At 43.3% G+C, this 26,982-nt stretch overlaps 1 protein-coding gene across 1 annotated transcript in view; it reads right to left on the reverse strand.

The window, feature by feature from the left end:
• Positions 1-10,033: 10,033 nt before the first annotated feature.
• Positions 10,034-26,982, reverse strand: part of LOC140395294 (scaffold attachment factor B1-like) — a 525,130-nt gene continuing 508,181 nt past the window's right edge. Inside the window, exon 23 of the mRNA XM_072482881.1 lies at positions 10,034-11,520. Coding sequence (XP_072338982.1) covers positions 11,391-11,520 — 130 coding nt within the window. The 3' untranslated portion in view covers positions 10,034-11,390. The remainder of the gene's footprint in view (positions 11,521-26,982) is intronic.

The raw sequence follows: 26,982 nt of genomic DNA on the forward strand, positions 1-26,982 counted from the left end.
TCAGGGGATCGGAATACATGGAGGCAATTCACCAACCTCTTTGAGGACCTGTTTGTCACCAGCAACCTGTGGGGGAGGGGGGGGAGTGAACGAGACAGGGGAAAAAGAGGAGGGGGGAACAAAACGGGAGGTGGGTGGTGTGATGTTCTTGTCGGATGACCTGATTTATATTACAAGAACACTTGTAGCTAAAGCTATAAACAATTTATAAACATTAACTCTGGGGAAACTATATACAAAACAAAAAATGAAAAACAGTAAGATCAAGCACAATCATAGAATCAACAGTGCAGGAAGCCATTCAGCCCATCGAGTCTGTACCAGCCCTTGGAAAGGGCACCCTACCCAAGCCCACACCTCCACCCTATCCCGGTAACCTCACCCAACCTTTGTGGACACTAAGGGCAATTTAGAAATTTATAAAATTCTAACAGGATTAGACAGGATAGATTCAGATGGGAATGGCCAAGGCGCTGCAGAGCATGTCCCAGTCACTGAGGATTGCCGAGAGCGTCTACAAGATGGTGCAGACATCGGGGAGCCAGCAGAGCTGCCAGGCCCAGATGAAGCAGGGGAATTCGGGGCTCGAACTTGTTGCCCCTCTGTCCCGAGGTGAACCCCGGGGCCCTGTGGGCACCGAGCAGGAGCAGACAGCACTGGGTGCCAACCCTGACCCGTCCCATGGAGTGGGGATGGTGGCCACTAGCTCCCCGAGGTTCCACCCCTCTGATGAGGACGCATCTTGAAGTCAGCACAGGGGATAGGGCGGCCCGGCTGTGCATGTACCGTTGGCAAGTGCCCCAGAGGACACCCGCCAGGGGCATGCCCAGCAAACCCAAGCTCTTTGCCTGTGAGCAAAGATGGCTTCTCCTCAATTGGCTCCCCGCAGAAGCTCTTCCGCCAGGTTCACGTTTTTCAAAAGGAATGCTAATCGGTGCCAGTGTGACCACTTGCTGGGGAGGCCATTGAATCACGGGAAGCCATTGGATATGTGATGGCTCCCGTTAATTTTATGGAAATAGGGCTTAAGTGGTGATAATTGGTTTCTCACCACGCTACAGCGGAATCCCGATCTTGCCTACGGGAGCGGGCCGGTTGCATCGCAAACTGTTTGGCACCCGGCATGGTTCTCGTTTTGGGCCTCTCCCACTAATAACCGGCTTCATTACGTTCGAGCAAGAGAGAGAGTGCAATGAGACCTGAGAATCAGGCCTTAAATCGGTTAGGAGTATGTTCATTGGTGTTAAGAAAAGTGAGAGGGGTTCTCATAGAAATTTATAAAATTCTAACAGGATTAGACAGGGCAGATTCAGAAAGAATGTTCCCAATGGTGGGGGAGTCCAGAACTAGGGGCCATAGTTTGAAGATAAGGAGTGAACCTTTTAGGACTGAGGTGTGGACAAATTTCTTCACCCAGAGATTGATGAACCTGTGGAATTCACTACCACAGAAAGTAGTTGAGACCAAAACATTGTGTAATTTCAAGAAGGAATTAGAGAGGTCTTGGGTGAAAGGGATTGAGGGATTTGGGGAAAGGCGGTTTCAGGGTATTGAACTTGATGATCAGCCATGACATTAATGAATGGTGGGTCAGGGTCGAAGGGCCAAATGGCTTTCTTCTGCTTCTATTTTCTCTATGTTTTTATGTATGTATATAGTTTATGATATTGTTGTTGTAACCGATCATTTAGATTCAACTGTTAATACGCCTTGTTTCCTGTGTTCTACCTTTTCTCTTTGTTATAAATACAAATGAAAATCAATAAAAACGTTTTTTTAAATTCTGATAGGAGCGCTGCACTGGAGGTGGGGTTTTTTTGTATTTGATGTTAGACCATGTCATAATGGAAGGGGGCAAGGATGCTCTCTGTCAATAAAATGTAACCCTCAAACACCATTGTGAAACCTAAGCAGGTATACCTTGCTATATACAAGTCATATGATGCATTTCCTCATATTTAGTGGGCTGTGAACTACTTTGGGACATCCTGAATCATGTATATAAAAACACCAGAAACAGGAGTATATCATGTATAAAGTTTGCTCCTTCATTCAATATGATCATTACTGATCTTTGTTTCAACTCCACTTGCCTGCCCGCTCTCCATCTCCCTCGATTCCGGGACACCAAAAATCTGTCTATCCCAGCCTGAAATGTATTAAGTGGTAAACTATCCACAACCCCCGGGGTAGAGAATTCCAAAGATTCACAACCCTGTCAAATACTTCCTCCTAATCTCAGCCCTAAGTGATGGGCCCCCTTATCCTGAGATTATCCTTGAAAATATAATCCTAACCGTTCTAGATTCTCCGACCAGCGGAAACTATCTGTCAGAATTGTCAAACCCCTTCAGAATATTGAGTGTTGAGATCACCTCTCATTCTCCTAAACTTCAGAGAAGAGAAACCCAGTTTCCTCAGCCTCTCATCATAGGCCAACCTCCCTCATCCCAGGAACCACTCTAGTGAACCTTCACTGTACGAAGTTGCTAAACAATCTCCTTTGGTTTTTAGTTCCAATTTGCAGAATTTGCACTTTTGTTTCAATTGACAATCGTTTGATTTCCTTCCATTAATTTTAATCTACTAAATTGAAAATATCAGAACAGCTGCCAACCTCCTTCGTAGTCCAAACTCTCCCAAGATGGTGAGAGGGTGGTTGAAATATGGAATGTTTTGTCACAGGCAGTCGTCCAGACAGTGATCATTGAATCCTCTTCTACCGAGAGCAGGAGCTAAGATTTTTTTTCGTTTGAGGGGCTCTAACAAAGAACTTGCAGACACGATGGATTGAATGGCTTTGTTCTGTGCTGCAAGCTGAGGCTGTTTCATGAATTGTAATTACGATGCAATTTTGATTGAGATGTAGATTAATTTATACTGGCAGCTCTGAACTGCTCTAAACATAGGAGGCGGCAGGGAAGGGGAACAAAATGTAACATCTCAAAGTTTGCAGATGATACCAAGTTGGGTGGGAGGATGAACTGTGACGAGAATGCAGAGATCCTACAGCATGATCTGGACACATCTGGCAAGTGGGGAAATCAATGGCAGATGCAGTATAATTTGGATAAGTGTGAGGTTGTTTAATTTGGAAGAAAAAACAGGAAGGCAGATTACTACCTGAATGGTTGTAAATTGGGAGAGGGGAGTTTGCAGTGGGACCTAGGTGTCCTTGTGCACCATTCGCTGATGGTAAGCATGCAGGTGCAGCAGGCAGTAAAGAAGGCTAATGGTATGTTGGCCTTCATTGCGAGAGGTTTCGAGTACAGGAGCAGGGGTGTGTTGTTGCAATTATACAGGGCCTTGGTGAGGCCACATCTAGAATATTGTGTGCAGTTTTGATCTCCTTTTCTGAGGAAAGGTGTCCTTGCTCTCGAGGGAGTGCAGCAAAGGTTTACCACTGATTCCAGGGATGGCATGACTGTCATATGAGGAGAGATTGACTAGAGTTCTCGTTGGAGTTCAGAAGAATGAGGGGGGGATCTCATAGAGACTTATAAAATTCTAACAGGACTAGACAGGGTAGATGCAGGGAAGATGTTCCTGATGGTGGGTGTGTCCAGAACCAGGGGTCACATTCTGAAGATTCAGGGTAAACCATTTTGGACAGAGATGAGGATATTTTTTTCACCAAAAGAGTGGTGAGTCTGTGGAATTCATTACCACAGGAAGTAGTTGATGCTAAAACAGTGAATATATTCAAGAGGCAGCTGGATATAGCACTTGGGGAGAATGGGATCAAAGGTTCTGGGAGAAAGCAGGATTAGTCTATTGAGTTGGATTTTCAGCCATGATCATGATCAATGGTAGAGCGGGCTCGAAGGGCCAAAAGGCCTCCTCCTGCTGCTACCTTCTATGTATCTATGTATGTATCTTTTTTTACCTATCTGAGCTGCACCAGGTCCTGAAGCTAAACTGCAGCTAGCAATCTCATTTTACTGACAAATTCCTTCAGAAAAATGAAGCTTTCATATCTTCTGACTGGTTTCACTTCCTACTCTAATCTCTAGCAACAAAATGCTAGATAAATGCTAATGAATAAGATAGCTGAGATCCAGTAGGAAGTTACACCAAGATGTGATACCAGATTTCTGGGGCGGGATTCTCCCCTACCCGGCGGGGCGGGGAGTCCCGACGGGATGGAGTGGCATGAACCACTCTGGTGTCGGGCCGCCCCAAAGGTGCGGATTTCTCTGCACCTTTATGGGCCAAGCCCTCACCTTTAGGGGCTAGGCCCGTGCCGGAGTGGTTGCCGCCCCGCCGGCTGGCATGGAAGGCCTTTGGCGCCACACCAGCCGGGGCCTTAGGGACTCTGCCGGCCGGTGGAAGTCCGCACATGCGTGGGAGTGTCAGCGATTGATGACGTCATCCTCGCGCATCGGTCTTTGCGGAAACCTACACGGCCGATGTGTAGTAAGAGTGCCCCCAAGGCACAGGCCCACCCGCGGATTGGTGGGCCCCTATCGCGGGCCAGGCCACTGTGGGGGCACCCCCTGGGGCCCCGTGCCCCTCCCAGGACCCCAGAGCCCGCTCGCGCCGCCTGGACCCGCTGGTAAGGGAGGTAGTTGAATTCACGCCGACGGGACCGGCATTACGGCAGCGGGACTTCGGCCCACTGCGGGCCGGAGAATCGCTGGGGGGGCCCGCCGACCGCGCGATTCCTGCCCCCACTGAATCTCCGCTGCAGGAGAATTCGGCGGCCGGCGGGGGCGTGATTCACGTCGCTCCCCGGCGATTCTCCGATCCGGCGGGGGGTCGGAGGATCCTGCCCCTTGTCAGAGAATGCTTTATTCTGTCAAATGCAAGTTTTTGGGAAGGTGTGGGAGTAGGGCAATGTACCAACGCCTACACATTATTCACCAGGCTGCAAAACTGATGGGCATTTTAGTTTCTTGGTGCATTAGCTATTCTCTTTGAAGTGCTACAGATCTACAGCAATCTCTACCACTTGAGAATATGTGCACAATGAAGGACAAAGTAAACATTTGTCAACTGCAAAAACCACAAGGAGTATTCGGCTAATGCCCCTCAGTACCAAACATTGCTGATTACTGATTGGATACCTGGAGTTCAACCAGATAATGTACAAATTGTAATCAGGGGTATCTATGCTTGCTTGTTGTACTGGGTGGCCTCAGTTAACAATCTGATGCAGGATACTGAACCAACAAGACCCACAATCCTATTGCATCGGGCGTAATCAGTTGGGCCAATTGGTACATAATGCTGTTAAACACGTAAGTTTAACATCATCCAAGGGTCTGTTTACAGTAACTTGGGGTAGGCTAACTGGAACTTACCCTCATTAATTCTGGGAAATAAAAGTTTGGTATTTTTTTCATAGCCAACATCATTACTCAATGTCAGAGATAACAAGGAATGCAAACAACAATTCCTTTGCACTATCCCATCAACTACTCCCAGGTCAGGCATAAGGCTCCCTCAAGTCCATCAGCGTGCCTTAGTTCCACGGTTAGAAGCACACTCTTCACTGTTTACTAGTAGATCCACCCTGTAGCCCTTTTGAGTGAAGCTGATTAAGTGATGAATTACACAGCTCTCGACTGCTGAATCACACCCGCTTGAACCAGGGTTCAGACTAAAGTAATTTAATTTATAGCCCTTACAGACTGTAAAATACTAGACACCCTACTCAGTAATAAATCTGTGTAAATTCTGTAAATGCTTTAACCCCCTCCCCAAAAGGGGGTTACAAGTCTGGTTCAGGAAAGGGTTGAAGGTTACAGTTCTAAGTACTGAAGAGTTGATCATTCCTGGTCATTATGTTGGCTCTGGTTCTGGCCCTATTATAGCAATTTCTTCTGACACAATGATGTTGGATCCAATGCTTGTATTCACTGTAAGGAACAAGTTTATTTTTATTCAAAGTATTATTGGTGAGTGTTCAGCTCCTTCAGATGATTAAAAGAGAATAAACCCCCGTGTTTGCGTAGGTTTCACCCCCACAACCCAAAGATGTGCAGGGTAGGTGGATTCGACACGCTAAATTGCCCCTTAATTGGAAAAAATTAATTGGGTACTCTAAATAATTTTTTTTAAAAAGAGGATAAACAATTTGATTGCAGTGCCTCCGAAGCCTGCAGTGTGACAGGTACACTCTATAATGCACACTCCACATGGTGTGCTGTCTGCTATACTGATATAGGGCCTGTGCCTATTAGGCTCTTAGCATATTCAAACAAGGGACCAAACTCCTACTTAAAAATACCTCTACACCCAGGAAAGCCAGGCCTGCATACAGTATAACAATGGCAAACAAGGCGCTTAGAAAGTATTTCCCCAAATGTGAAGAGATGGGGTGCTTACCCCAATCCTTCGAACAAATACCATTGTCACTGAAACCCCTACCCTCTCTGATTGCCACTGATTCCTGACTAGTGCCATCCACTACTTACATCCGCCCAAACACCACTATGTCTCCCCAACTAGTGCGAGAATCCCTCCTCACTTGGTAGTTCCCACTTCCCGGCTCCCTTTAATAACTTACCAAGGGCTGCTGCTGATGTTGCTGTGGTGCGATCTTAAGAGTACTCTTCACTGGCCAGCAATCTGGGGTTGTCTACGACATGTCCACAAATCATTGGCTTGGTCATAGTGAGGCCCTCCGCCAAGTGCACCGTGTGCCTATCCTGAGCACATTTTGGGCATGTCCTAATCTCTAGGGCAATGACATTACAAGCTGATGAGGCTTTTACTCCATCCGCTTGGTTAGATTTGAAATCAGGTACCAGAAAGTCAGTACCTGAACTAATTAGGCAGCTAGCTCGGAATTTCAGGTCATAACATTCTGCATATTGCGGACTTGATAAATCTTTATTTAGTCCATCCACATCAAACACCTACCGTCTGGCAAAGGTACTCTCTTAGCTGCCTGGAGGTGTCATAAAGTGACCCCAGGGAGGCACTAGGCTTCTTGCAGACTTGTAAAGTATCAGGGGATACTTTACCACCCTGGCTCCGACAAGCCAGGCATTTCATGAATTGTTCCGTGTTTGGGTGCTATTCATGGCATAGAGAATGCTTTTGTGTTCCCACCAGTTCCATTATTCACAACACAGATCTCCCTCTGTGCCCCTAACAAAAACAAATATTGGTCGAACATGATCCTCCGCAGCTGCTTTTCAAATTGGTTTCACGGTTGAACCATCTTCTCCCTTGACTTAGATGACATTGTCATTTGCAGGTGTATTTTCAACATCTTCCCCCTTCTCCCTCCCAATTCGTTTCTCTCCACAAGGCATACTCCAGTTTTCTCATCCAACACCCAACCAGTATCTCTCGGTAACGTGGCTATTCAAGTGTCAGCCTTCAGTTGGTAGTTGATAGGGAGCAATGTGGTCTTAAGAGGGAGCTGAAGAGCGAGGTGTTTAGGGGAATAGGAATGGGCAGTTGAGCATAGCTACTAATGGAGGAGTAAAAAAAGCAGGACTTTACTAACCAGAGTTGAAGGATCAGAGGTCTGACACAATTGTAGGGCTACACATGTTGCAGAGAGGGTGGGTAGGACAGAACCAAGGATTTAAACACAAGAGTGAGAATTTAAAATTTAAGGCACTGGCTGATCTTCTGAATGTGGGAGAGGGAGAAAATGGGTGAGTGGGATTGATTAGGATAAGGATGTGGACAACACAAGCTGGAGCTCACAAGGTGGAGGATGTGGAGCCAGCAAGGAGTAATCAATCTGAAGGTGCTAAAGGTAAGCATCCTTCCAGTCAGTGGCTGCTGCGCTGAGGTAGAGAATCAGGTGAAAATAGGGGTTTACAATGGCCATAACTTTGACAAAGTGTCATATTGATCTGTTAACAAAATTGAAGCTCATGAAGTTAAACAGATAGTAGCAGCGGGAATGCACAATTGGCTAAGGGCCCAAAAGCAGAGTTGGCTTTCAGGCTTGAGGGAAATATATAGTGCGATCACCACAGGGTCTGTATTAGGACCAGTATTCTTTTTGATACACATGTCCTACACCCTGGTTATGAAGAGCATAATTTCAAATGTCACAGAAAACTTGTAAATGTAGTAACAGACCTCAGGACATAGACGAGTGAAATGAGCACATGCAGATGAAACAATATAGAGAGTTGCAAAATGATGCATTTTGCTAGGAAGAATGAGAAAAAGTAACATTAACAAAACCAGTCATTTTCAGAGTCACGACCCACGGGTTTGTCGGAGGAAGGTGTCGGTAGGGCGGCAGGGTCATCTGTCCAGGCGTTCCGGATCGCGACCGGCTTTCAAAATACCAGCCATCCCACGCATGTGTGCCCCCTCAGCAGTGTGCAGGTCCGGAGCCCAACGGGTAGACCACCTCCTCCTGGGGTCAGCTGCTGACTCAGGAGCAGATTCTTTTTGAACATCGATGGAGTCTTCTCTCCAGAAGCGGCGGCAGGGAGCAGATCACGCACCCTGTACACTGACGTCACATGCTCTGGGCACGAGAGACAGTCCTTCATTTTGCAGCTGCCAGCAGTGCTGGTGTGAGCTCCAGGACCTCTGGTGAACAACCCATGAAGAAGCTGAAATCAGGAACAAAGCAGCATAAAGGGCAGCACAGTAGCATAGTGGTTAGCACAATTGCATCACAGCTCCAGGGTCCCAGGTTCGATTCCCGCCTTGGGTCACTGTCTGTGCTGAGTCTGCACATTCTCTCCGTGTCTGCGCGGGTTTCCTCCAGGTGCTCCGGTTTCCTCCCACAGTCCAATGATGTGCAGGCTAGGTGGATTGGCCATGCTAAATTGCCCTTAGTGTCCAAAATTGCCCTTAGTGTTGGGTGGGGTTACTGGGTTATGCGGATAGGGTGGAGGTGTGGACCTTGGGTAGGATGCTCTTTCCAAGAGCCGGTGCAGACTCGATGGGCTGAATGGCCTCCTTCTGCACTGTAAATTCTACGATAAAGATGATTTCTTGAGGAAGGGTTTATTAATTATGCCACTATAAATCAGGATACAAAGTTTGTGTGTGTTATATGCAGGGAAGTTCTGGCAAATGAAAGATTAAAACCTTCATAACTTAAAAGACATTTGAGGATAAAACATGGTGAGTTCAAGAATTTTTTTGATTTTTTTCAACGGATGTAGTAAGATCTTAAACTATCAGCTGAAGTCCTCATCAGAAATGTAACGTTGAATGACAAAGCAAATGAGATTGTGAGGACCAAGCAGGCTCACCTGTCACGTTAAAGGTAAATGAAAATGGTGGTCACGCAGTTTGGGCGGTGTGATTCCTGAGTCAGCCAGCGTGGGTCCCGAAGGATGGCTGGTTGGTAAAAATGGGTCCCGGGCAAAAATGTTTGAAAAACACTGAAATAAACTATACAATTTGAAGTGGTGCAGGTCAGAAAGACCTAGGAGGTGGGATTCACAAACACAGGTTTCGTGGCTGGCAGGACAAGTTGATAAAGATATTTTTAAAATACAGGATCTAAAGTGTAAGCAGGGTAAAAAGACAAAAACAAATGATGCTAAATCTTCATAAACCACTAGTTCGACCTGAACTGGAGCACCGCACTGAATTCTGGGTTCTATTTTAGGAAGAATGTCAAGGCCTAGGAAAGGATAGAGATAGATTTATCAGAACAGTACCAGGGATGAGGTACTTCACTTAGGTGGGAAGAGTGGAGAATGTTCTCCTAGGGATGTTCTCCTTGAAGCAGAGAAGGCCAACAGAAAATCCAATAGGTGTTCAAAATTATTAAGGGACTTGATAACATAAATAAGGGTTGGTAATCAAATGCCAAACAGTAGATGAGGATTTCTTTTTTTTTTTGACACTGAGTTATGATGACCTAGTTGTGCTGCTTGAAAGTGTAGTGGTAACAAACTGAATATTAAATTTCATAGGAGAATTGGGTAGACAGTTGAAAAAGAAAAGAAATACAGAGCTATAGGGAAATAGGGGCTGATGGGAAAACTCTAATAGAACCCGGAACAAACACAATGGGCCAAAGGATCTGTCTCTTCACTGTAGGATAGATTCTATGATTGGGTGAAGAGAATTCTCGTATTCTAAGTGAAGAGTGGGTGAATCTATTTTAATTAATGTTTGTGAGAAACAAAATTTCCAGGTCATTGTACACGTAACAAACAGTTGAAAACAAATTGTTTGCTAATGGATGGCCTTGCCGTCATCCTCCTAGCTGTCCCAAATGCAAACTAAATTCCAGGGGGTATTAACAAGAGGAAAATGGTACACCAGGAAAGTATTTATATTGCGGCTGGTTTTTCTGTTTGCAATTTTTACCATTATACTTATAACTTCAGTATTTTTAAAAAAGTTACAGGAAAATGTAGCATTATCAAGCATGCATGTACATTAAAAACAACAAGGCCTTTGCATCTGCTAAACATAAAATAAGAGGCCACTAGTGAGGTATATGCACCACTTTGCAACCTTGTTATTAATTGTACTCTCTGCACCCAAAAAGGTTTACATAAGCCTTGGGCTTCACTCTCTTCTGGAAAAAAATAACTTGGACCTCAAATTTAATTTGTGAAAGGTCTTTTAGAACACAGATGAGCTGCAAGCTACAATAGGCAACACTTCTAGGCTGACAATTAAGAAAATAAGGTGAAACTGGGTTTCTGTCCTTCGCCCAAATTGCAGACAGATTGAAGAAAAGAACAGTGTGTGGAAAAGGTTTGGGTTTTCAGCCAAAATAACTGCAATTCAAGCCAGTCAATTTTCATTCCAAAATGCTGAATGTATATTGAAACAAGAAGCTGAAGCAACTTTTATATTCTTTACTTACCTAAATTTTCAATTAAGATTTGATTCCTCCCTTCAACTATCAAAATGCAGGAGCGCTGGGTGGCGCAGTGGTTAGCACTGCTGCCTCACGGTGCTGAGGACCCAGGTTCGATCCCGGCTCTGCGTGGAGTTTGCACATTCTCCCTGTGTCTGTGTGGGTCTCACCGCCACAACCCAAAGATGTGCAGGGTAGGTGGATTGGCCACAATAAATTGTTCCTTAATTGGAAAATGTTTTGAAAACCAATCAAAATGCCAATTTGATTGCTGGTACTTTTCTACCGGACAATTAAACACTGCACATAGGATTCCCAGCTGATAATAGATTTTGAGATTTATGGTCTTGTCTGGTATGTCAGACAGCCACGGGAGAATTTAAGTAATATCAGTAATAAACACACTACATGGCTTCAAACAGCTTGTGATAGAAAAAGACAAAAATTGATTTATCGATTCTTTGTCAAGGCGCACACATTTAACAAAACAAGTTATGAATTACAAAGTGAGAAGTCACTTTAAAACATACAGTTTAAATACTTCAAGACAATAAACAAAAATTGACTCCAGAATCTTGAAACAAATACCAAAAACATTTCCTTCATTTGAAAGTATTGAAACATTTTAGTAAGGGCGCTGGTAACCTCCTGAAGCACTCCCTCCTGACATGTTTAGTCTTGCCATCATTTGGCTCGTGCGATTATCGAAAGTCATGGAACTTTGTTGGTAACCCCCTTGCATGTAGTTCCCTTGACTGTGAAAACCAAGGATTACAGCAGGTTATTTATAAAGTTATAAAGACAAAACATAAACTCGGCTCTAAGGACGTTTGAAATAAGCAAGTAGCAAGAGTGTGAAGATAGCACATGCTCACAGTCCAAGGGCAAGCCTTTAGAGAACTGAAGGTACAGAAATTGGCAACAACTTTATTGAACACACAACTCCCGCACAAGTCATTCAGCCCATTGCGCCGGAGGTGTTTGCAGCATGCTCGATTTAGCTGCTCTCAAACCAATTCCCTGTATTCTTCAAAATCTTTGCAAGTCTAATTCATTTCCTATGAAATGCTGTGATTAATTCAGCTTTAAACACGCCTTGTGGTTATTATGCATTCAGGTTTCTAATAATCTTTTAGTGTGAATTCCTCGACCCATTCAATCTTTTAGTGCACGTTCCACTCTCGCGTCTCCTTCTTTCAGATTCAATAAGCAATGGAATTGCTCTTTTTTTCTATTTCCTCTCTCAAATTGATCCAAAACTGAATAGGTACAAGATCCTCTTAATCTTCTTAGCACTATTGAACATATTCCTAGTTTTCCCCATGTTCCTCATTTATAACACCCCCCTCGCATAACTGAGAATCTGAAAATTCTTTCATTGATAAAAGCGATGGGCATGTGGGGTTGTACCAAGCACTAGCAGTAGGATGTTTGGGGAGTGCAGCATTGGGAGGAATATGTTGCTGGGTAGGATGGAGGAACTATCCACTGGGCGAGACCCCACATGACTATGGTGTTTGATTATCCTAACAGCAGCGGAGTGTTGTAATGTGCCACACTAATCTTTGCTGACATGGGGGAAGTGTTGGGGTGTCCAGGGATGCACTAGTGTGACAAATGGAGGATTTTAGGAATATTGGCTCCTAAATATTGGGACAAGTTAAGGGTTATAAACCTGGAGTTCCTGTGTGTTTGACTGCAGTGGTCATGTTTTGTAAAGGCCTGGGAGATTCTAGGAGCCAGAAGGTGAAATTGACCAAAGGAATGTAGTTTTTCAGACTGGGCGAATGTACTGTGGTTTGACTGGGGAAAGTCCCAAGTGAGTTAATGCATTTGCAGTCTGCACAGTTAATTTTCTTTCAGCTTGGGGAGATGGTGACATTGCTGGGTGGAGCCAAAGGATGCAGAGGGTCAGTTTTGGAGAAAGCTTTTGGGAGAGAAGAGGTGAAGTCTGATCTGTCTGACACTGAGTCCACAATTACCCTGTTCAGAGATACAATTTATGCTAGGTAGTGATACATTTGGATCACAGTGGGAGTGCAGTCTTCTGTGGGTGAAATGCCACTGGAAAGTCAAACAACTGAGAAGTTGCAAGAAGTATATCCAGGAGTGTTTCCTGATTGTGTGGTATCCAGATCACAAAGCCACAGGTTGAGACAGGAGGAAGAGAACTTGAAGAGTAACGATAGGGAGGTTGAGGTTCAGTTGTCAGAAACCATGTTTGATCAGATGATTAGTAAAGAACAAGAGTAGGTCGTGGATCAAGCGGATATCTTTAGTTCAGGTAAGTTCAGCAGCACGGCGGTACAGTGGCTAGCACTGCTGCCTCACAGTGCCGGGGACCCAGGTTCGATCCAGAATCTGGTGAAGTTTGCATTCTCCCCATGTATGCACTGGTCTTAGCCCACAACCCAGAAGGATGTGCCAGGTAGATGGATTGGCCACACTAAATTGCTCCTCAATTGGAAAAAAAAGAATAGAGTACTCTATAAATTTATTTTTTAAAAGTGCTGTGAATTAAGAGATTCATAGATTAGGCAGCTGTCGTCCCAATCCCTGACCCCCCCCCCCCCCCAACCCAACCCCTGCACAGGGAACCCCTGCCCGATCGCTACCGCGCAGATAATACCAACCTGGCAGTGCCACCTGGGCACCTTAGCAGTGCCAGGATGGCATCCAGGTGGCACTGCCAGGCTGGCAATGCCAGGGTGTCCGGGTGGCACCAGCTATGCCACAGTACCACCCTGTCCAAAGGGCATTCATCTGGGGGCCTCTGATCCTTTTTGGAGACCCCAAGAGTGCTGTTCCGACTGGTCACAATTTGTGGGGACCAGTACAAAACAACTCGCCCAAGGTCTCCGAAGCGAAGGGGATAGATCCCAACACCTCAGGTAACTGTATATTACAGTGAGACTAGCTGTATCGCTCTAACATGCAGATTTGCCTAAAGGTTATCCTGTCCACAATGGGCGCAATTCACACCGCAGCGTCTCGTGAGATCGCATGAGATTGTGCTAAGCGGGGCAGTGTTTGGCACTGCTGCCTCACAGCACCGGGGACATGGGTCCGATCTTGGCTCTGGGTCACAGCCTGTGTGGAGTTAGCACATTCTCCCCACGTCTGTGTGGGTCTCGTTCCCACAACCCAAAGATGTGCAGGGTAGGTGAATTGGCCACGCTAAATTCTGCCTTAATTGGAAAAAAAGAATTGGGTGCTCCAAATTTATAAGACCTTATGAGGCGTTGTGAGCAAGGTAGATTCCGGGAGTGGGGTCTCCCAGCTTCTATTGGCTATGCTATGCCACGGCGAGCTGCTTTTCGGGTCATCGATCGGGCCCTCTGTCTGCAGAAGTCATTTGTTTTCAGCTTGGGGAGATGATGTGATTGCTGGGTGGAGCTAAGCAATGCAGAACATCAGCTTTAGAGAAGGATTTGGAGAGATGAAGCCTGATCTGACAGAGTTCACAATTCTCAAGGAAGAAGCTGACTTCAGCCAGAGTCTGAAAGTATTCTAACAGGAGCCAAATTTGGTTTATAATGCAAGTAGTGCTCTATGCCACTCTGATTTTAAGATAAAGAGAGCTGTATGTCTCTTCCCTTGTTGTTTAATGGGAATTGAGTAGTGTTTAAGGATTAATTGTAAGCCGTTCTTTGCGGGTGTGAAGTTAAAAAGTTTAATATTGTATTCACAATAAAGTTTTGTTTTAAAAATACCAAAGCCCTGCCCCTTTGTGCAATTGCCCCTGGAGCAAATCATTATTTCTGCAGTCTTACAAATAAACTAAAATTTGCGGGTTTCAGTCCAGTATCCTAACACGTATTGGTACTGGTCTGGGACCATAATAATAGCATGAGCTGGGCTTGGTATTAACATTGACTGCAAGTTTTAGGAAGGGAGTTTGAATCCTAACAGGAGGTGGGTGTAAAGATTGCTAACAGCAACTTATGTTCTTGTTGTGTACTGCCATCTAGTGGATTGTTATGGATCTGCAGGCTAACATACTGAGCGTGAGAGAAACAGCATCTTATCATAAATATCAATTACAGCTTCACTTACAGCATAACTGGCACAGCAGGTAACTACTGACGCTTCTGAGACTGCAGGACCCAGTCCTTTTGTAAGCTTTTTTAAATGCTCAGACCCATAGCAACCTTTACAACAGGCACAATGAGCCAAATAGCCAACTTCTGTGGGGTTTGATTTAATGATGTGGGTAAATGGAGGGATACCCCCTAAAATAGATGATTGGACCCATTAGCTATTCCTCATCAATGTGGGAACGTTTCATTTTATAATGGTGACTATCTCAAGAGGAGAGATGGCTAAGGGGCAACTGCTGGCCTCTTAATATTCTGGGGATTTAAAGGGTAATTGTGTGGATATGTTTCCAGTTGCTGGGAGAGATCAGAACTAAAAGCCAGAATAAAGTTGCCAATAATACATCCAACAAGGAATTCAAAGAAACCTCTTTACCCAGAGTGATTAGAATGTGAAAATGGCTACCACCAGCAGTCGGTAGTTGAGGCCACTAGCAGAAGAAAATTAGATAAATACACATGGGAGAAAGGAATATATTGAAACACCGAGCTGGTGAGACAAGTAAAGCGAGGGGATAAACATCAGCATACATCAGTTTCTGTGCTATATAAGGTTATGTAATTCTACTCTGCTTTGTATCCTTAAACCATTCCGCTACTCATGTCAGTACTTTACTTTTAATTATATGGGATTTAATCTTTACTACACGCTTATGTGGCACTTTGGAAAATTCAATTGGAAATCCGGACATTACTTTGTTTACATTTGGCAATTTTAACCTCTCACTTACTGTAGGACGATTTTTTCTTTCTGTTTGTGTTAACGGTCCATGCTGACCTGGTTTATCATTCCCCTTTTGAAAAGAAGGGTTACATCCTCCAAGGTCTTTGGAACAATTACACAAAAGTTGGAATGAATTTCTAAATGCTATGCCCACCAATGCTCCTATCCCTATGCAGCTTCTTAGGTATGACGTATTTCAATAGCACAGAAACAGAGTGCCTTCAGACAGATTGTTACAGCCGCCAACCACTTTTTGGGTTTCATGTAAATTATTATGTTTTATTTTTGTGGTCCTCTAACGTATTAAGCTTAATTAGTTATGCTTAATGAGTCAGGAAAGTGTGGGGTGAAGGAGGAAAGGACACCAATTCACAGTATAACAATTATTGCTTCCTAATTTTCATTCCCTTGTTCTCAATCGTTGGTACTGAAACTTTCTCTTCATAGCGTATCCCATTGGACCAAAAACCATAGGAGCAGAATCAGGCCATTCACCCCATCGAGTCTGCTCCGCCATTCAATCATGGCTGACGTGTTTTTCATCCCCATAACCCCTGATCCCCCTGTTGTCTCTGCTATTTCTAATTTTTCCCCCACAAATCCATTCTATCCCCACTTGATGTTTCTCACTGACCTCTCATCATTTGTTCTTGGGATGTGGTCAATGGCATTTACTGCCAATCCCTAGGTGCAGAAGGCATTACAAATCAACCTTATGGTGCGGACCGTAGACCCATTATGGGTAGGGGTGACAGATTATCTTCCCATAAGACAATGACCGACTACAGTTAGGTTTTTACAACAATCCAACAGCTTTTCAGTCCTTTTCTAAAGCCAGACCACAAATTAGAGAATTTACTGAATTCATTTTCACAAGCTAAGAGTTGTTTGCCCAGCATCCCAGCTACTTTATGCATTTGCACATCGCCAGGAATGCAGGAAGTTAACGAGATCAACAGTGAACTTGAGATGAAAATAAAATAACAGACAAGTAACAAGACTAGCAGTTTCTGAAAGAATACAGAGATATGATTTGTCCAGTTACAAGATTAGGAGGCAAGAGACATTGAGGTGAGAGTGGCTATATCAGAAACATCATTTACCAGACATCAGTGGGGTTATACAAATGATAAATTCGCAGTGAATTTGAGAGGCAGACTGCAGAATTCAGTGAGGGGAACATTAGAGACTGAACAGAATTGTTACCATCCTGGTTCAGGAAGGAGGCTAGTTCACCATCCAACAGTTAGACAGACCAGTTCCATAGTCACAGCGGTCTTTTCCATCTCACATTTAGTCATGGCAGATATTCTCCTCTAAAAGACAGTTTTGTGCCTTCACTGAACTAGGAAGAGACATGTTCCCAGACTATCCTGTTATTATTTTTTCTAACAGGTGTTTTAGAAGTATATTAAGGGCAGGAGGTTGACACAGGTAAGAGTCGGGCCCATTAAGGACCAACATGGCAATGTGTGTGTATGGAATCGAAGGTATAGGTGAGGTTTTATTTATTTGTTTGTTTTATCAATTTAGAGTACCCATTTTTTTTTCCCAATTAAGGGGCATGGCCAATCCACCTACCCTGCACATCTTTGGGTTATGGGGTGATGCCCACACAGACGTGGGGAGAATGTGCCAACTCCACACGGACAGTGACCTGGGGCAGCAGTGCTAATCACTGCGCTGCCGTGCCGTCCTATAGGTCAGGTTTAAAGGAGTACTTCGCATCTGCGCTGACTAAGGAAAAGGATGAAATCAGGGAGGTGCATTGTGATTTACTTGAACAAGTTAACATTGAGGGAGGAGGGATGAACAGTTTTAACGGGTCTTAAATCCCCGGGACAGAGATGTATCCCGGATTGGTGTGGGAGACAAGGGAGGAGACTGCAACAGCTCTGACCAAAATGTTCAAATTTTCTGTCCAAAGGAGAGGTGCCAAAGAATTGATCTCCACTTGGGAGAGGCAAGGATTAATCAAGGATAGTCAGCATGATTTTGTCAAAAGGAGATCATGTCTTACAAATTTGAATTTATTGAAGACGTGATGGGATGTGTAGATGAGAGTAGTGCGGTTGATGTAGTCTACATGGACTTTAGTGAGGCTTTTGGCAAGGTCCCACATTGAAGGCTGATGATGGTAAGAGACCATTGGATCCAGGGCAATTTGGCAAACTGGATCCAAAAGTGGCTGAGTGGTAGGCGCCAGAGGGTGGTAGTCAAAGGTTGTTTTTATGACTGGAAGTCTGTGTCCAGGCATGTTCCGCAGGGATTGGTGGCTGGGTGCCTTGTTACTTGTAGTATACACTATAATGGTCTGGATGTAAATGTAAGAGGTATGATAAGTAAGTTTGCAGATCACACAAAATTGGTGCGGTAGTGAGACGACAGGCCTTGGATTACAGGACGATATAGACCGGTTGATTAGATGGGCAACCCATCTAACCATGGGTCGGCAAATGCAATTTAACCATGAAAAGTGTGAGCTAATGCATTTTGGGACGACTAACAGGGAATATACAATGAATGGTCAGACCGCAGGAAGATTATCAAAGGGACCTTGGTGTGCTGGTTCACAGATCTCTGAAAACAGCAGGACAGGCAGATGAGGTGGTTCAGAAAACCTATGGGATTCTTGCGTTTATTGATCGAGGCATTAAAATAAGAGCTGGGAGGTTGTGCTGAAGCTGTATTAAACGCTGGTTAGGCCCCAGCTGGAGAACTGTGTACAGTTCTGGTCACCACACTATAGAAAGGAAGTGATTGCAATGGAGAAGGTGCAGAGGAGATTCTCCAGGATGTTGCCGCAGGATCATTTCAGCTACCAAGAGACTGGATTGGCTGGGGTAGTTTCCCTGGAGCAAAGAAGGCTGAAGGGGGACCTGATTGAAGTGTACAAAATTATGAGGGGCATGGATAGGAAGGTACTTTCTTTCCCCTTTAGCGGAGTGCTCAATAACCAGGGGGCATAGATTGACGGTTAAGGGCTGGAGGTTTAAAGGATATGTGAAGAAAAACTTTTTCACCCAGAGGGTGGCTGGAATCTGGACTCGCTGCCTGAAAGGCTGGAGGAGGCGGGCACCCTCACAACATTTAAGAAGTATTTAGATGAGCACTTCAAATGCCATAGCATACAAGGTTACGGACCAACTGTTAGAAAATGGGATTAGAATAGTTAGGTGCTTGATGGTCAGAGTGGACACGATGGGTCTCTTTCTGTGCTGTAAAACTCTATGACTTTGTCACCAAAGTGGCATTGTGAGGTAACTATTAATTGGATTTGACCTAGAGCTACTAACATTGGATGCAGCTTGGCAAAAGGAGTGTCTCAGTGAGGTCAAGGAACGGGAGTATATTTTGTTCAGATATTAATAATTAATTAGTCTTTTGTGGTGTTTTATTTTCTTTAATAAATATTCTTTACCAATTGTTTACACAATGAGTGGACTGGCTCCTCACTAGGTTGTACATTGTTCGTTCCATTATTCCAAACAAAAATGCACCACTAAAAAATACACCATTAAGAACCAGCGTTTCAAGTTATCCTTCGGGTTTTGAGACACTTTCACAGGTAACATCAGCGAGGTTAACAAAATTGTGGTATTTTAAAAAGCATAGTTCCTTTTAGGTGAAGGGGATTTGTGACCTTTTTAAAGTTGAGAGAGTGAGGAAGACATGAACCAAGTGAAAACTTGTTATTTAAAGTAAGGAGACTACAAAGATGGTTCTTGCCCAGGCTTATTTGAAAGTAGACAATATAACCTTAGCAATTTTGAAAAGTGTACCCCAAAGTGAAATTGATGGAATTGGCAAATAAATTGGAATTAGGATTATCTACAGGGGCCAAGTAAATTGAAATAATTGAAAGCCTAGCAACCCATTTAAATATACAAGCAGTGTCAGACAGACTCCGTACTTCGAAAAGTGGAGAAATTGAATTAGCTAAAGAGAAATTAGAATTGCAGGAGAAAAAGAGAGCTTTCCAAAGGAAAGTGGAAATGCAGAAGTTAACAATGGCAGAAAGAGTAAAGGAGAAAAGAGGACACATCAAATTAAAATGCAGTGAATTACAGCCGGGACAGAGTTGGATGAGGAAGAAAGTGGTTTTAGACATGAACCTAGTGTGGAGATGTTTAGATTTGTACAGGCACTTCCAAAGTTTGATGAAAGGGACGGCAAAACCTTTTTAAAGCATCTTTAATAGCCAAACAGATGTAATGGTCACACAATATTTGGACGCTGCTTTACAAAGTAAACTCGTTGGTAGGGCTAGTGAAGTCTATGTGCCTTTGTCAGAGGAAAGGTATGAGGAATACAAGACGGTGAAGAGAGCTATACGGAGTTCTTGAGTTAGAACCAAGATTTTCAGACAAAAGTTCAATATGAACTTGAGCCTGGGCAGACTTGTATTGAATTTGAAATGGTTAAACAAAGTAATTTTGATAGGTGGGTAAGAGCATTAAAAACAGAAGACATCAAGAAATGATTCTGTTGGAAGATTTTAAAGTCTTGTTACCGAAAATGTTTACGGGCTCATTTAGAGAAATAAAGAGTTAAAATTGCAAGACACGCAGCAGAGCTTGCCGACAATTATGAGTTAGTTCAGAGGTCAAAGCCTTTCTTTCGACACACTTAAATCTGAGAAAGAAAGAAAATGGGAAGGTGCGAGAAAGGACAGTCAAACAAGAGGAGTGGTCAAAATTCCAAGGAGGCTTCACCACAAAATAAAGATGATATTCATCAGAGGATGATAAATTAGGAAAGTTAAGATGCTTTCATTGTAATAAACTGGACCACTCCAAGTAGGTATGCTGGGGGTTACACCGAAAGCCAGATGGGGTTATAAATCTTATAACAGGAAATATGAAATCAGAGGCTGGAGGACAAGATGGTAGGATATACACAGAGGGATACAAGTAAAAAGTAAAGTCGCCAGTCTCAGATGTCCATAGGTTGTTTTCCCCTTTGAGGAAAGTTGACTGGTGGTGATTTAATATGAGGATCACCACACCTCAGGTGAGGGGAAAAGCTGAGAAGGTAGGGCCTTCATGAATAACCTCAGCCAGTATGGGAATTGAACCCATGCTGTTGGCCTTTTCTGCATCACAAACTAGCTGCCCAACCAACTAAGCTAAACCTAGGGCAACATAGGGCAGCACGGTAGCATTGTGGTTAGCACAATTGCCTCACAGCTCCAGGGTCCCAGGTTCAATTCCCGGCTTGGGTCACTGTCTGTGTGGAGTCTGCATGTTCTCCCCGTGTGTGCGTGGGTTTCCTCCGGGTGCTCCGGTTTCCTCCCACAGTCCAAAGATGTGCGGGTTAGGTGGATTGGCCATGCTAAATTGTCCTTAGTGTCCAAAATTGCCCTTAGTGTTGGGTGGTGTTACTGGGTAATGTGGATAGGGTGGAGGTGTGGGCTTAGGTCGGGTGCTCTTTCTAAGAGCCGGTGCAGACTCAATGGGCCGAATGGCCTCCTTCTGCACTGTAAATTCTATGATTCTAAAAATTCTATACCTGCCCCCAACAAAGGGAAAGACACAGAGGGAAATAGCAAACAATAGGAATGAATGTGTGCCCAAAATGCTACATGGGCAGTGACCAGCAGATGGCTGATGGGGATCAGGGGTTATGGAGAGAAGGCAGGAGATGGGGATGACTAGAATGGGAAAAAATATTAAAATCTGGAGAGGTGCGAATCAACCCCCTAATGTTTTGGTATTTGTTGTCCAAATATTGAAGCAAGAGTATCTGATCAGCAACTTTCATGGCAAAACAAGAAAAAATCCATTGGTAAAATAAACATAGCTTGAAGACAGAAGTGACTGCAGGAATGCTAGAAACATTGCTCATTGCAGCGATTTACTTCATCCTAGGGAATGATAAAACAGGATCACAGCTAGTAGTGATGCCCACTGTGGTTGAACAGCCAGTAGAAAACCCAGATACAGAGGCATTACAAACAGACCACCCAGGGAAGTTTCCCCGAGTGTGTAGTGATGTACAGGCTCATAAAATAAGGCAAAAGAGGGAGCGGGTGCGAACAGAGGCAAAGACAAGTGAGATCAGATTATCTGATCTTTATCAAGCTGCATTAGCAAAACAAAGGCGATGAGAAAGATGTGCTTAATTCAAAGAGACAGAATTACAACAGGGTGATTCCAAATTAAAACAGAATTCTCAGACAGTTTACTCAGCATTGGAAGCTCAGTGTCTCCCTGAATGCTAATATGTCCAGGATCAAATACTGACCAGAAAATGGCACCCACTACATGTCAGTACAAAGGACAAATACATCAAACTGTATTACCTCCTATAGGGAGTATAGGAGAGAGATTATAAGAACCTCTCATGAAATTCCATTAGGAGGATATCTCGGAATAAGGAAAACCCAAGAAAAGATCCCAAAACAGTTGCACCTGCCCGGACTACATGAAGATGTAGGTAACTTCTGTCATACCTGCCAAGTAATAGGAAAACCACAAGCCAAAATAAAACCACATCTTTGTTCCCTATTCCAGCTTTTGAAGAACCTTTTACAAGAGTGCTAATCAATTGTGTAGGACCGTTGTCAAGATTATGAGAGGGAAATCGAAACTTAACTATTTTGGAAAAATCCACTAGATTTCCTGAAACCATACCATTAAGAAACATTACAGCCAGGAGAATGGTAGAGGAATTACCAAGTTCTTTACTAGATATGGCTTACCAAAGATACAAATCAGATCAAGGGTCAAATTTAATGTCCAGATTATTTAAAAAGACCATCACTAGCCTGAAGATAACACAGTACAACTCATCAGCATATCATCCAGAGTTACAGGGAGCATTACAGAGGTAGCATCAAACTTTGAAACCCATGATGAGAGCATACAGGCAAGATTACCCTCATGATTGGGACAAAGGGGTTCCATTTTTATTATTCATTATTAGGGATACACCAAATGATTCGACCAGATTTAGTCCTTTTGAATTGGTCTATGGACAGGAAGTTAGAGGACCACTGAAATTAATCCAAGAACAATGATTAAACCAGAATCCCTAGGCTACGTCTCAAATTTCCGAGAAAGACTGAATGGTGCCTGCGAAGTGGCAAGGAAACATTTAAAGACAGCACTAATAGAGAACAAAAGCAATGGCTGATAGGAAAGTACAGGCTTGTAGTTTTGTGCTCGTTTTATTACCCCCGTCAGGTGAACCACAGACAACCAGATTTAGTGGGTCATACCCCAGAAAGTTCAGGAAGGTTAATTATCTTGTATGCACAACGGATAAGCTGTAAATCGCAGTGTGTCATATTAACATGCTTTAGTATTGGGATAGAGATGAGGACCAAGCACGAGTTCTTGATAATAACGAAGGGTTTAAATTCTGACAGTGACTTTCCTAAAATTCATTTGGACAATCAGGAAGTCCTGAAAATTTAAACAACTGGTTAAGTTATCTTCCAGATGAGAGCCAATGAATTGAGAGTTACTGCAGTCCTATATATGTATTTGTGGGGATACATTAGGTGGAAAGGAGTAGTAACGTATGTAGATGTGGGAGACACAGTTCCAACAAAGCAACATCAATATAGGTTAAATCCAGAAAGGTTGTCACATGCACGGAAGGAAATTGAATATATGCTCAAAAAAGACATTATTGAATTGAGTTCTAGTGATTGGAGCTCCCCTATCGTACTGGTGCCAAAACTGGAAGGAACACAAGATTTTGTGTGGACGACAGGCAAATGAATAGTCACCATAAGGGATTTGTTTCCTAGTCCACGTTCGGAAGATTGCATCGAAAGAAAACAGTCTAAATTCATCACAAAGATAGACTTGCTTAAAATTACCTTTGACCGAGAGGGCAAAGGAAATCTCCACATTCGTAACGCCAATAGACTTTATCAATTCAAAGTTCTGTTGCTCAGGATGATGAACACACCTGCAACTTTTCTGAGACGCACAAATGAAGTGATTAACCATCTGAGGCATTGTGCAGTATACATTGATGATTTAGTGATGTTCAAAGGTGGGGAGAACATTTGTGCCACTTCAAAGAACTGTTTGACCGCTTGAAAGGAGCCAATCTTGTCATGAATCTAGCAAAAGGCAAATTTGTTAAAGCCCAAATTTCATATCTGGGACATAGTGAAACAAGATGCAAAAATACAGGCCATTTGGGATTTTCCAGAACTCATCACAAGAAAAGAGACATTAAGATTTCTAGGAATGAGCTGATTCAATCTACAAGTTCGTGCTGAACTTTAGCAGTGTGGTAGCACCACTCAGAACCTTTGAAGAACAAGCAGCACTTGAATTTGACAGGACTACAAAGCAACATTCAAACATTAAAAAACTGTTAACAACAAAACCAGCATTCGCCGCATCAAACTACGACAAGCAGTTTAAACTGGATGCCAATGACACTGGTGTGGGAGCCATGTTGCTACAGGAACTTGATATTGAGAGAGCATTGGGATATTTGTCAAGTAAATTAAATGGTCACCAACAGAAATATTGTACCATTGAAAAATAGACTTGGTACTGGCATTACATTTTTAGATTTACGTTGCCAGTAAACCCACAGAAACAATCATATATCCGGACCATATTCCCCTAGAATTCCTGAGAAAATTGTGATCAGAACACCAGGTCCTTCCGATGGAGCCTGTTGTTATTCATCCGTTTCATTTTAAAATTATTCATGTGGCTGGGAGAGAGAACGGCACTGTTGCCGCTTTATCACGGGTATAAAATTTTTGGGAGCATTGGGCGTAAATTCTCTGGGTATCATTTTATTGTTAATGCATGCTCTTAAATCTTTGTAATGGTTGATAAGGTAGAAGAGCGAAGAAACGATTGGAAAATGAAAGTGTCTTTCAAATTAATAAACTTTTTTTTTTTAAAACGTAGACTGAACAATATAACTGTTACCACCCTCATTGGGGAAGGAAGCTAGCTCTCCTTCCAACAGTCAGACAATCCAGTTCCGTCGATGATACGAACCATGGAGGCCTGTTCCATTTAACATTTAGAAGTGACGGCAGATTGCAGATATTCTCCTCTCTCAAAGATGCAGTTCCATGCCTTCGCTGAACCAGAAGAGTTGTTTTCCCAGACTTGGTCACTGAAGTGGTATTATGTGGAAACTATTAACTGGATTTGACCTATAGATTTACCAACATTGGATGTTGCTTGGGAAAAAGGGTGCCTCAATAAGTTCAGAGAATGTGGATATATTTTGGGAACAAGAGGTAACTGCATATAAAACGGTGTTTAGTTATTCGCATACCCAGTGTCACAATGTATATTAGTCTTTTCACGTGCTTTTTTCTTTTACTTCAATAAATATTCGATTGTTTGCCCAACGACTGGACTGGTTCCTCACTGGGTTGTACACGGTTCCTTGCATTATTCCAAATAAAAATATACCACTAAGAACCAGTGCTTCAAGTTATCCGTTGGGTTTTTGAGACACTCGCAGTAACATCAGCGGGGTTCTTAACGTATTGCTGCACTGAATTATAATTTCTACCTTTTGGCAACATAGACAAATTCTGCTTTGTCAAAAGTGGAATCCATGGGTTTGGACCAAGGCCATACAGGAGATATTCCAGCACACGTGTATCACAAACACCAGTGTTTGGGCTGAGGCTGGCGAGGTGGGATGATTCTTGACCCACAAGCTGAATAGATGTTGAGCAAAGCAGGTACCAAGGGTTATGGGTGAGAGGATGATTAGGTGAAATAACCTGTGATGCTGTTCAATTAAGTTTAGAAACACACTGGGAACATGTGCCCTGATTCATAACCAAAATGCTGCTGCAGTCAGACAGCACAAGCTTCAGTCAGTGTTAGATCAGCTGAGCAACACATTAAACAAATGCCGATTCTGCTGACAAATATTTGAAGGAGTGTTACACAAATCAGCCAACCGCCCAGGTCTGAAGTTGATGACCTAAGTTGCCAGCTGCATGTTGATGGTTTTACCTCAGCATCTTTGTGTTCCAGACCCAGGGAGTGGGAGGTAGAGCAGGGTCGAGATATGTAGAAAGTAGTGACAAATTGGCCTCTCTTAAAATTGCTGGCAAGGCAGGGAGCAGATTTTCTGTACCTGCACAGTACTGAAAAGCTTTCAGAGCAAAGCATGAACAGGACAGGACAAAGGCCACAAATAGATCAGAACAAAGGAGAGGCAAATGAAATGCGCTGGGAAATGGTGCTGAAAAAACCATTAATGTCCTTTTTCAATGATTCGGTTGGCCAGTGCTTTCTCTAATGTAGCAATTATAAATACTGTGGCACCGTGCATGGCAAACTGTCCATTCAGCTCTTCAGGCAATCGTGGTCCGGACTACACCAAAGTCTTCCATCGCTGGTAGTCAGGGGACCACTTTGGGATTGAGGTGCACATTGTGACTAATGGAGGATTTTAGGAATATTGGCTTCTAAATATCGAGGCACTTTAAATGTTAAAAGCCTGGGGTTATGGTGTGTTTGACTGCAATGGTCATGCTTTTGAAAAGGATTTTTGTTTTTCAGAGCCTGGGAGCTTTTAGGAGCTAGAAGATAAAATTGACCAGAGGAATGTGTTTTCAGTCTAGGTTAATGCACTGTGTGACTTGGGGAGGGGATCCCCTGAGGAGTTAATGTGCTTTCAGCCTGCAGAGTTAATTTGTTTATCATCTTGGGGAGATGATGTCACTGTTGGATGGAATCAAGGAATGCAGAGACAAGTTTTGGAGAGGAGTTAAAGGCTGATCTGTCTGACACGGACCCATATCTCACTCACAGTAGGATGATTTGCACAAGAGTAATAATATTTAAAGCAGGACAATCTTCTGAGGACGAGGAAGAAGTTGAAACACACCAGGTGAACCAGGGTTTTGAAGACATTCAGCTAGAATCTGAAGGGGTTCTAACAGGAGCCAAATCTGTTTTGTAGAACAATTATTACTCTATGCCATGCTGATTTTAAGATGGATTGAGAACTGTGTATTTCTTTTCTGGTTGTTTAATGGGGAATTGAGTAGTAGTGTTTAAGGAGTAATTGTATACTGTTCTTTTCAGGTGTGAAGTTAAAAAGTTTAATATTGTATTCCCAATGAAGTTTTGTTTTAAAAATACCAAATTCCTATTTCATCATGCAATCACTCCTGGAGCGAATCATTCTTCCCGCAGTGTCTTACAAATAACTAAAATATTGGGGTTTCCGTCCAGTATCCTAGTCACTATTGGGGTCTGGTCTGGAATGTGGATATATTTTGGGAACAAGAGGTACCTGCAGATAAAACGGTGTTTAGTTATTCGCAACCCCAGTGTCACAATGTATATTAGTCTTTTCATGTACTTTTTTCTTTTACTTTAATAAATATTTGATTGCTTGCCCAACAACTGGACTGGTTCCTCACTGGG

Source organism: Scyliorhinus torazame, chromosome 18, assembly GCF_047496885.1.
Source record: "Scyliorhinus torazame isolate Kashiwa2021f chromosome 18, sScyTor2.1, whole genome shotgun sequence".
Taxonomy (NCBI): domain Eukaryota; kingdom Metazoa; phylum Chordata; class Chondrichthyes; order Carcharhiniformes; family Scyliorhinidae; genus Scyliorhinus; species Scyliorhinus torazame.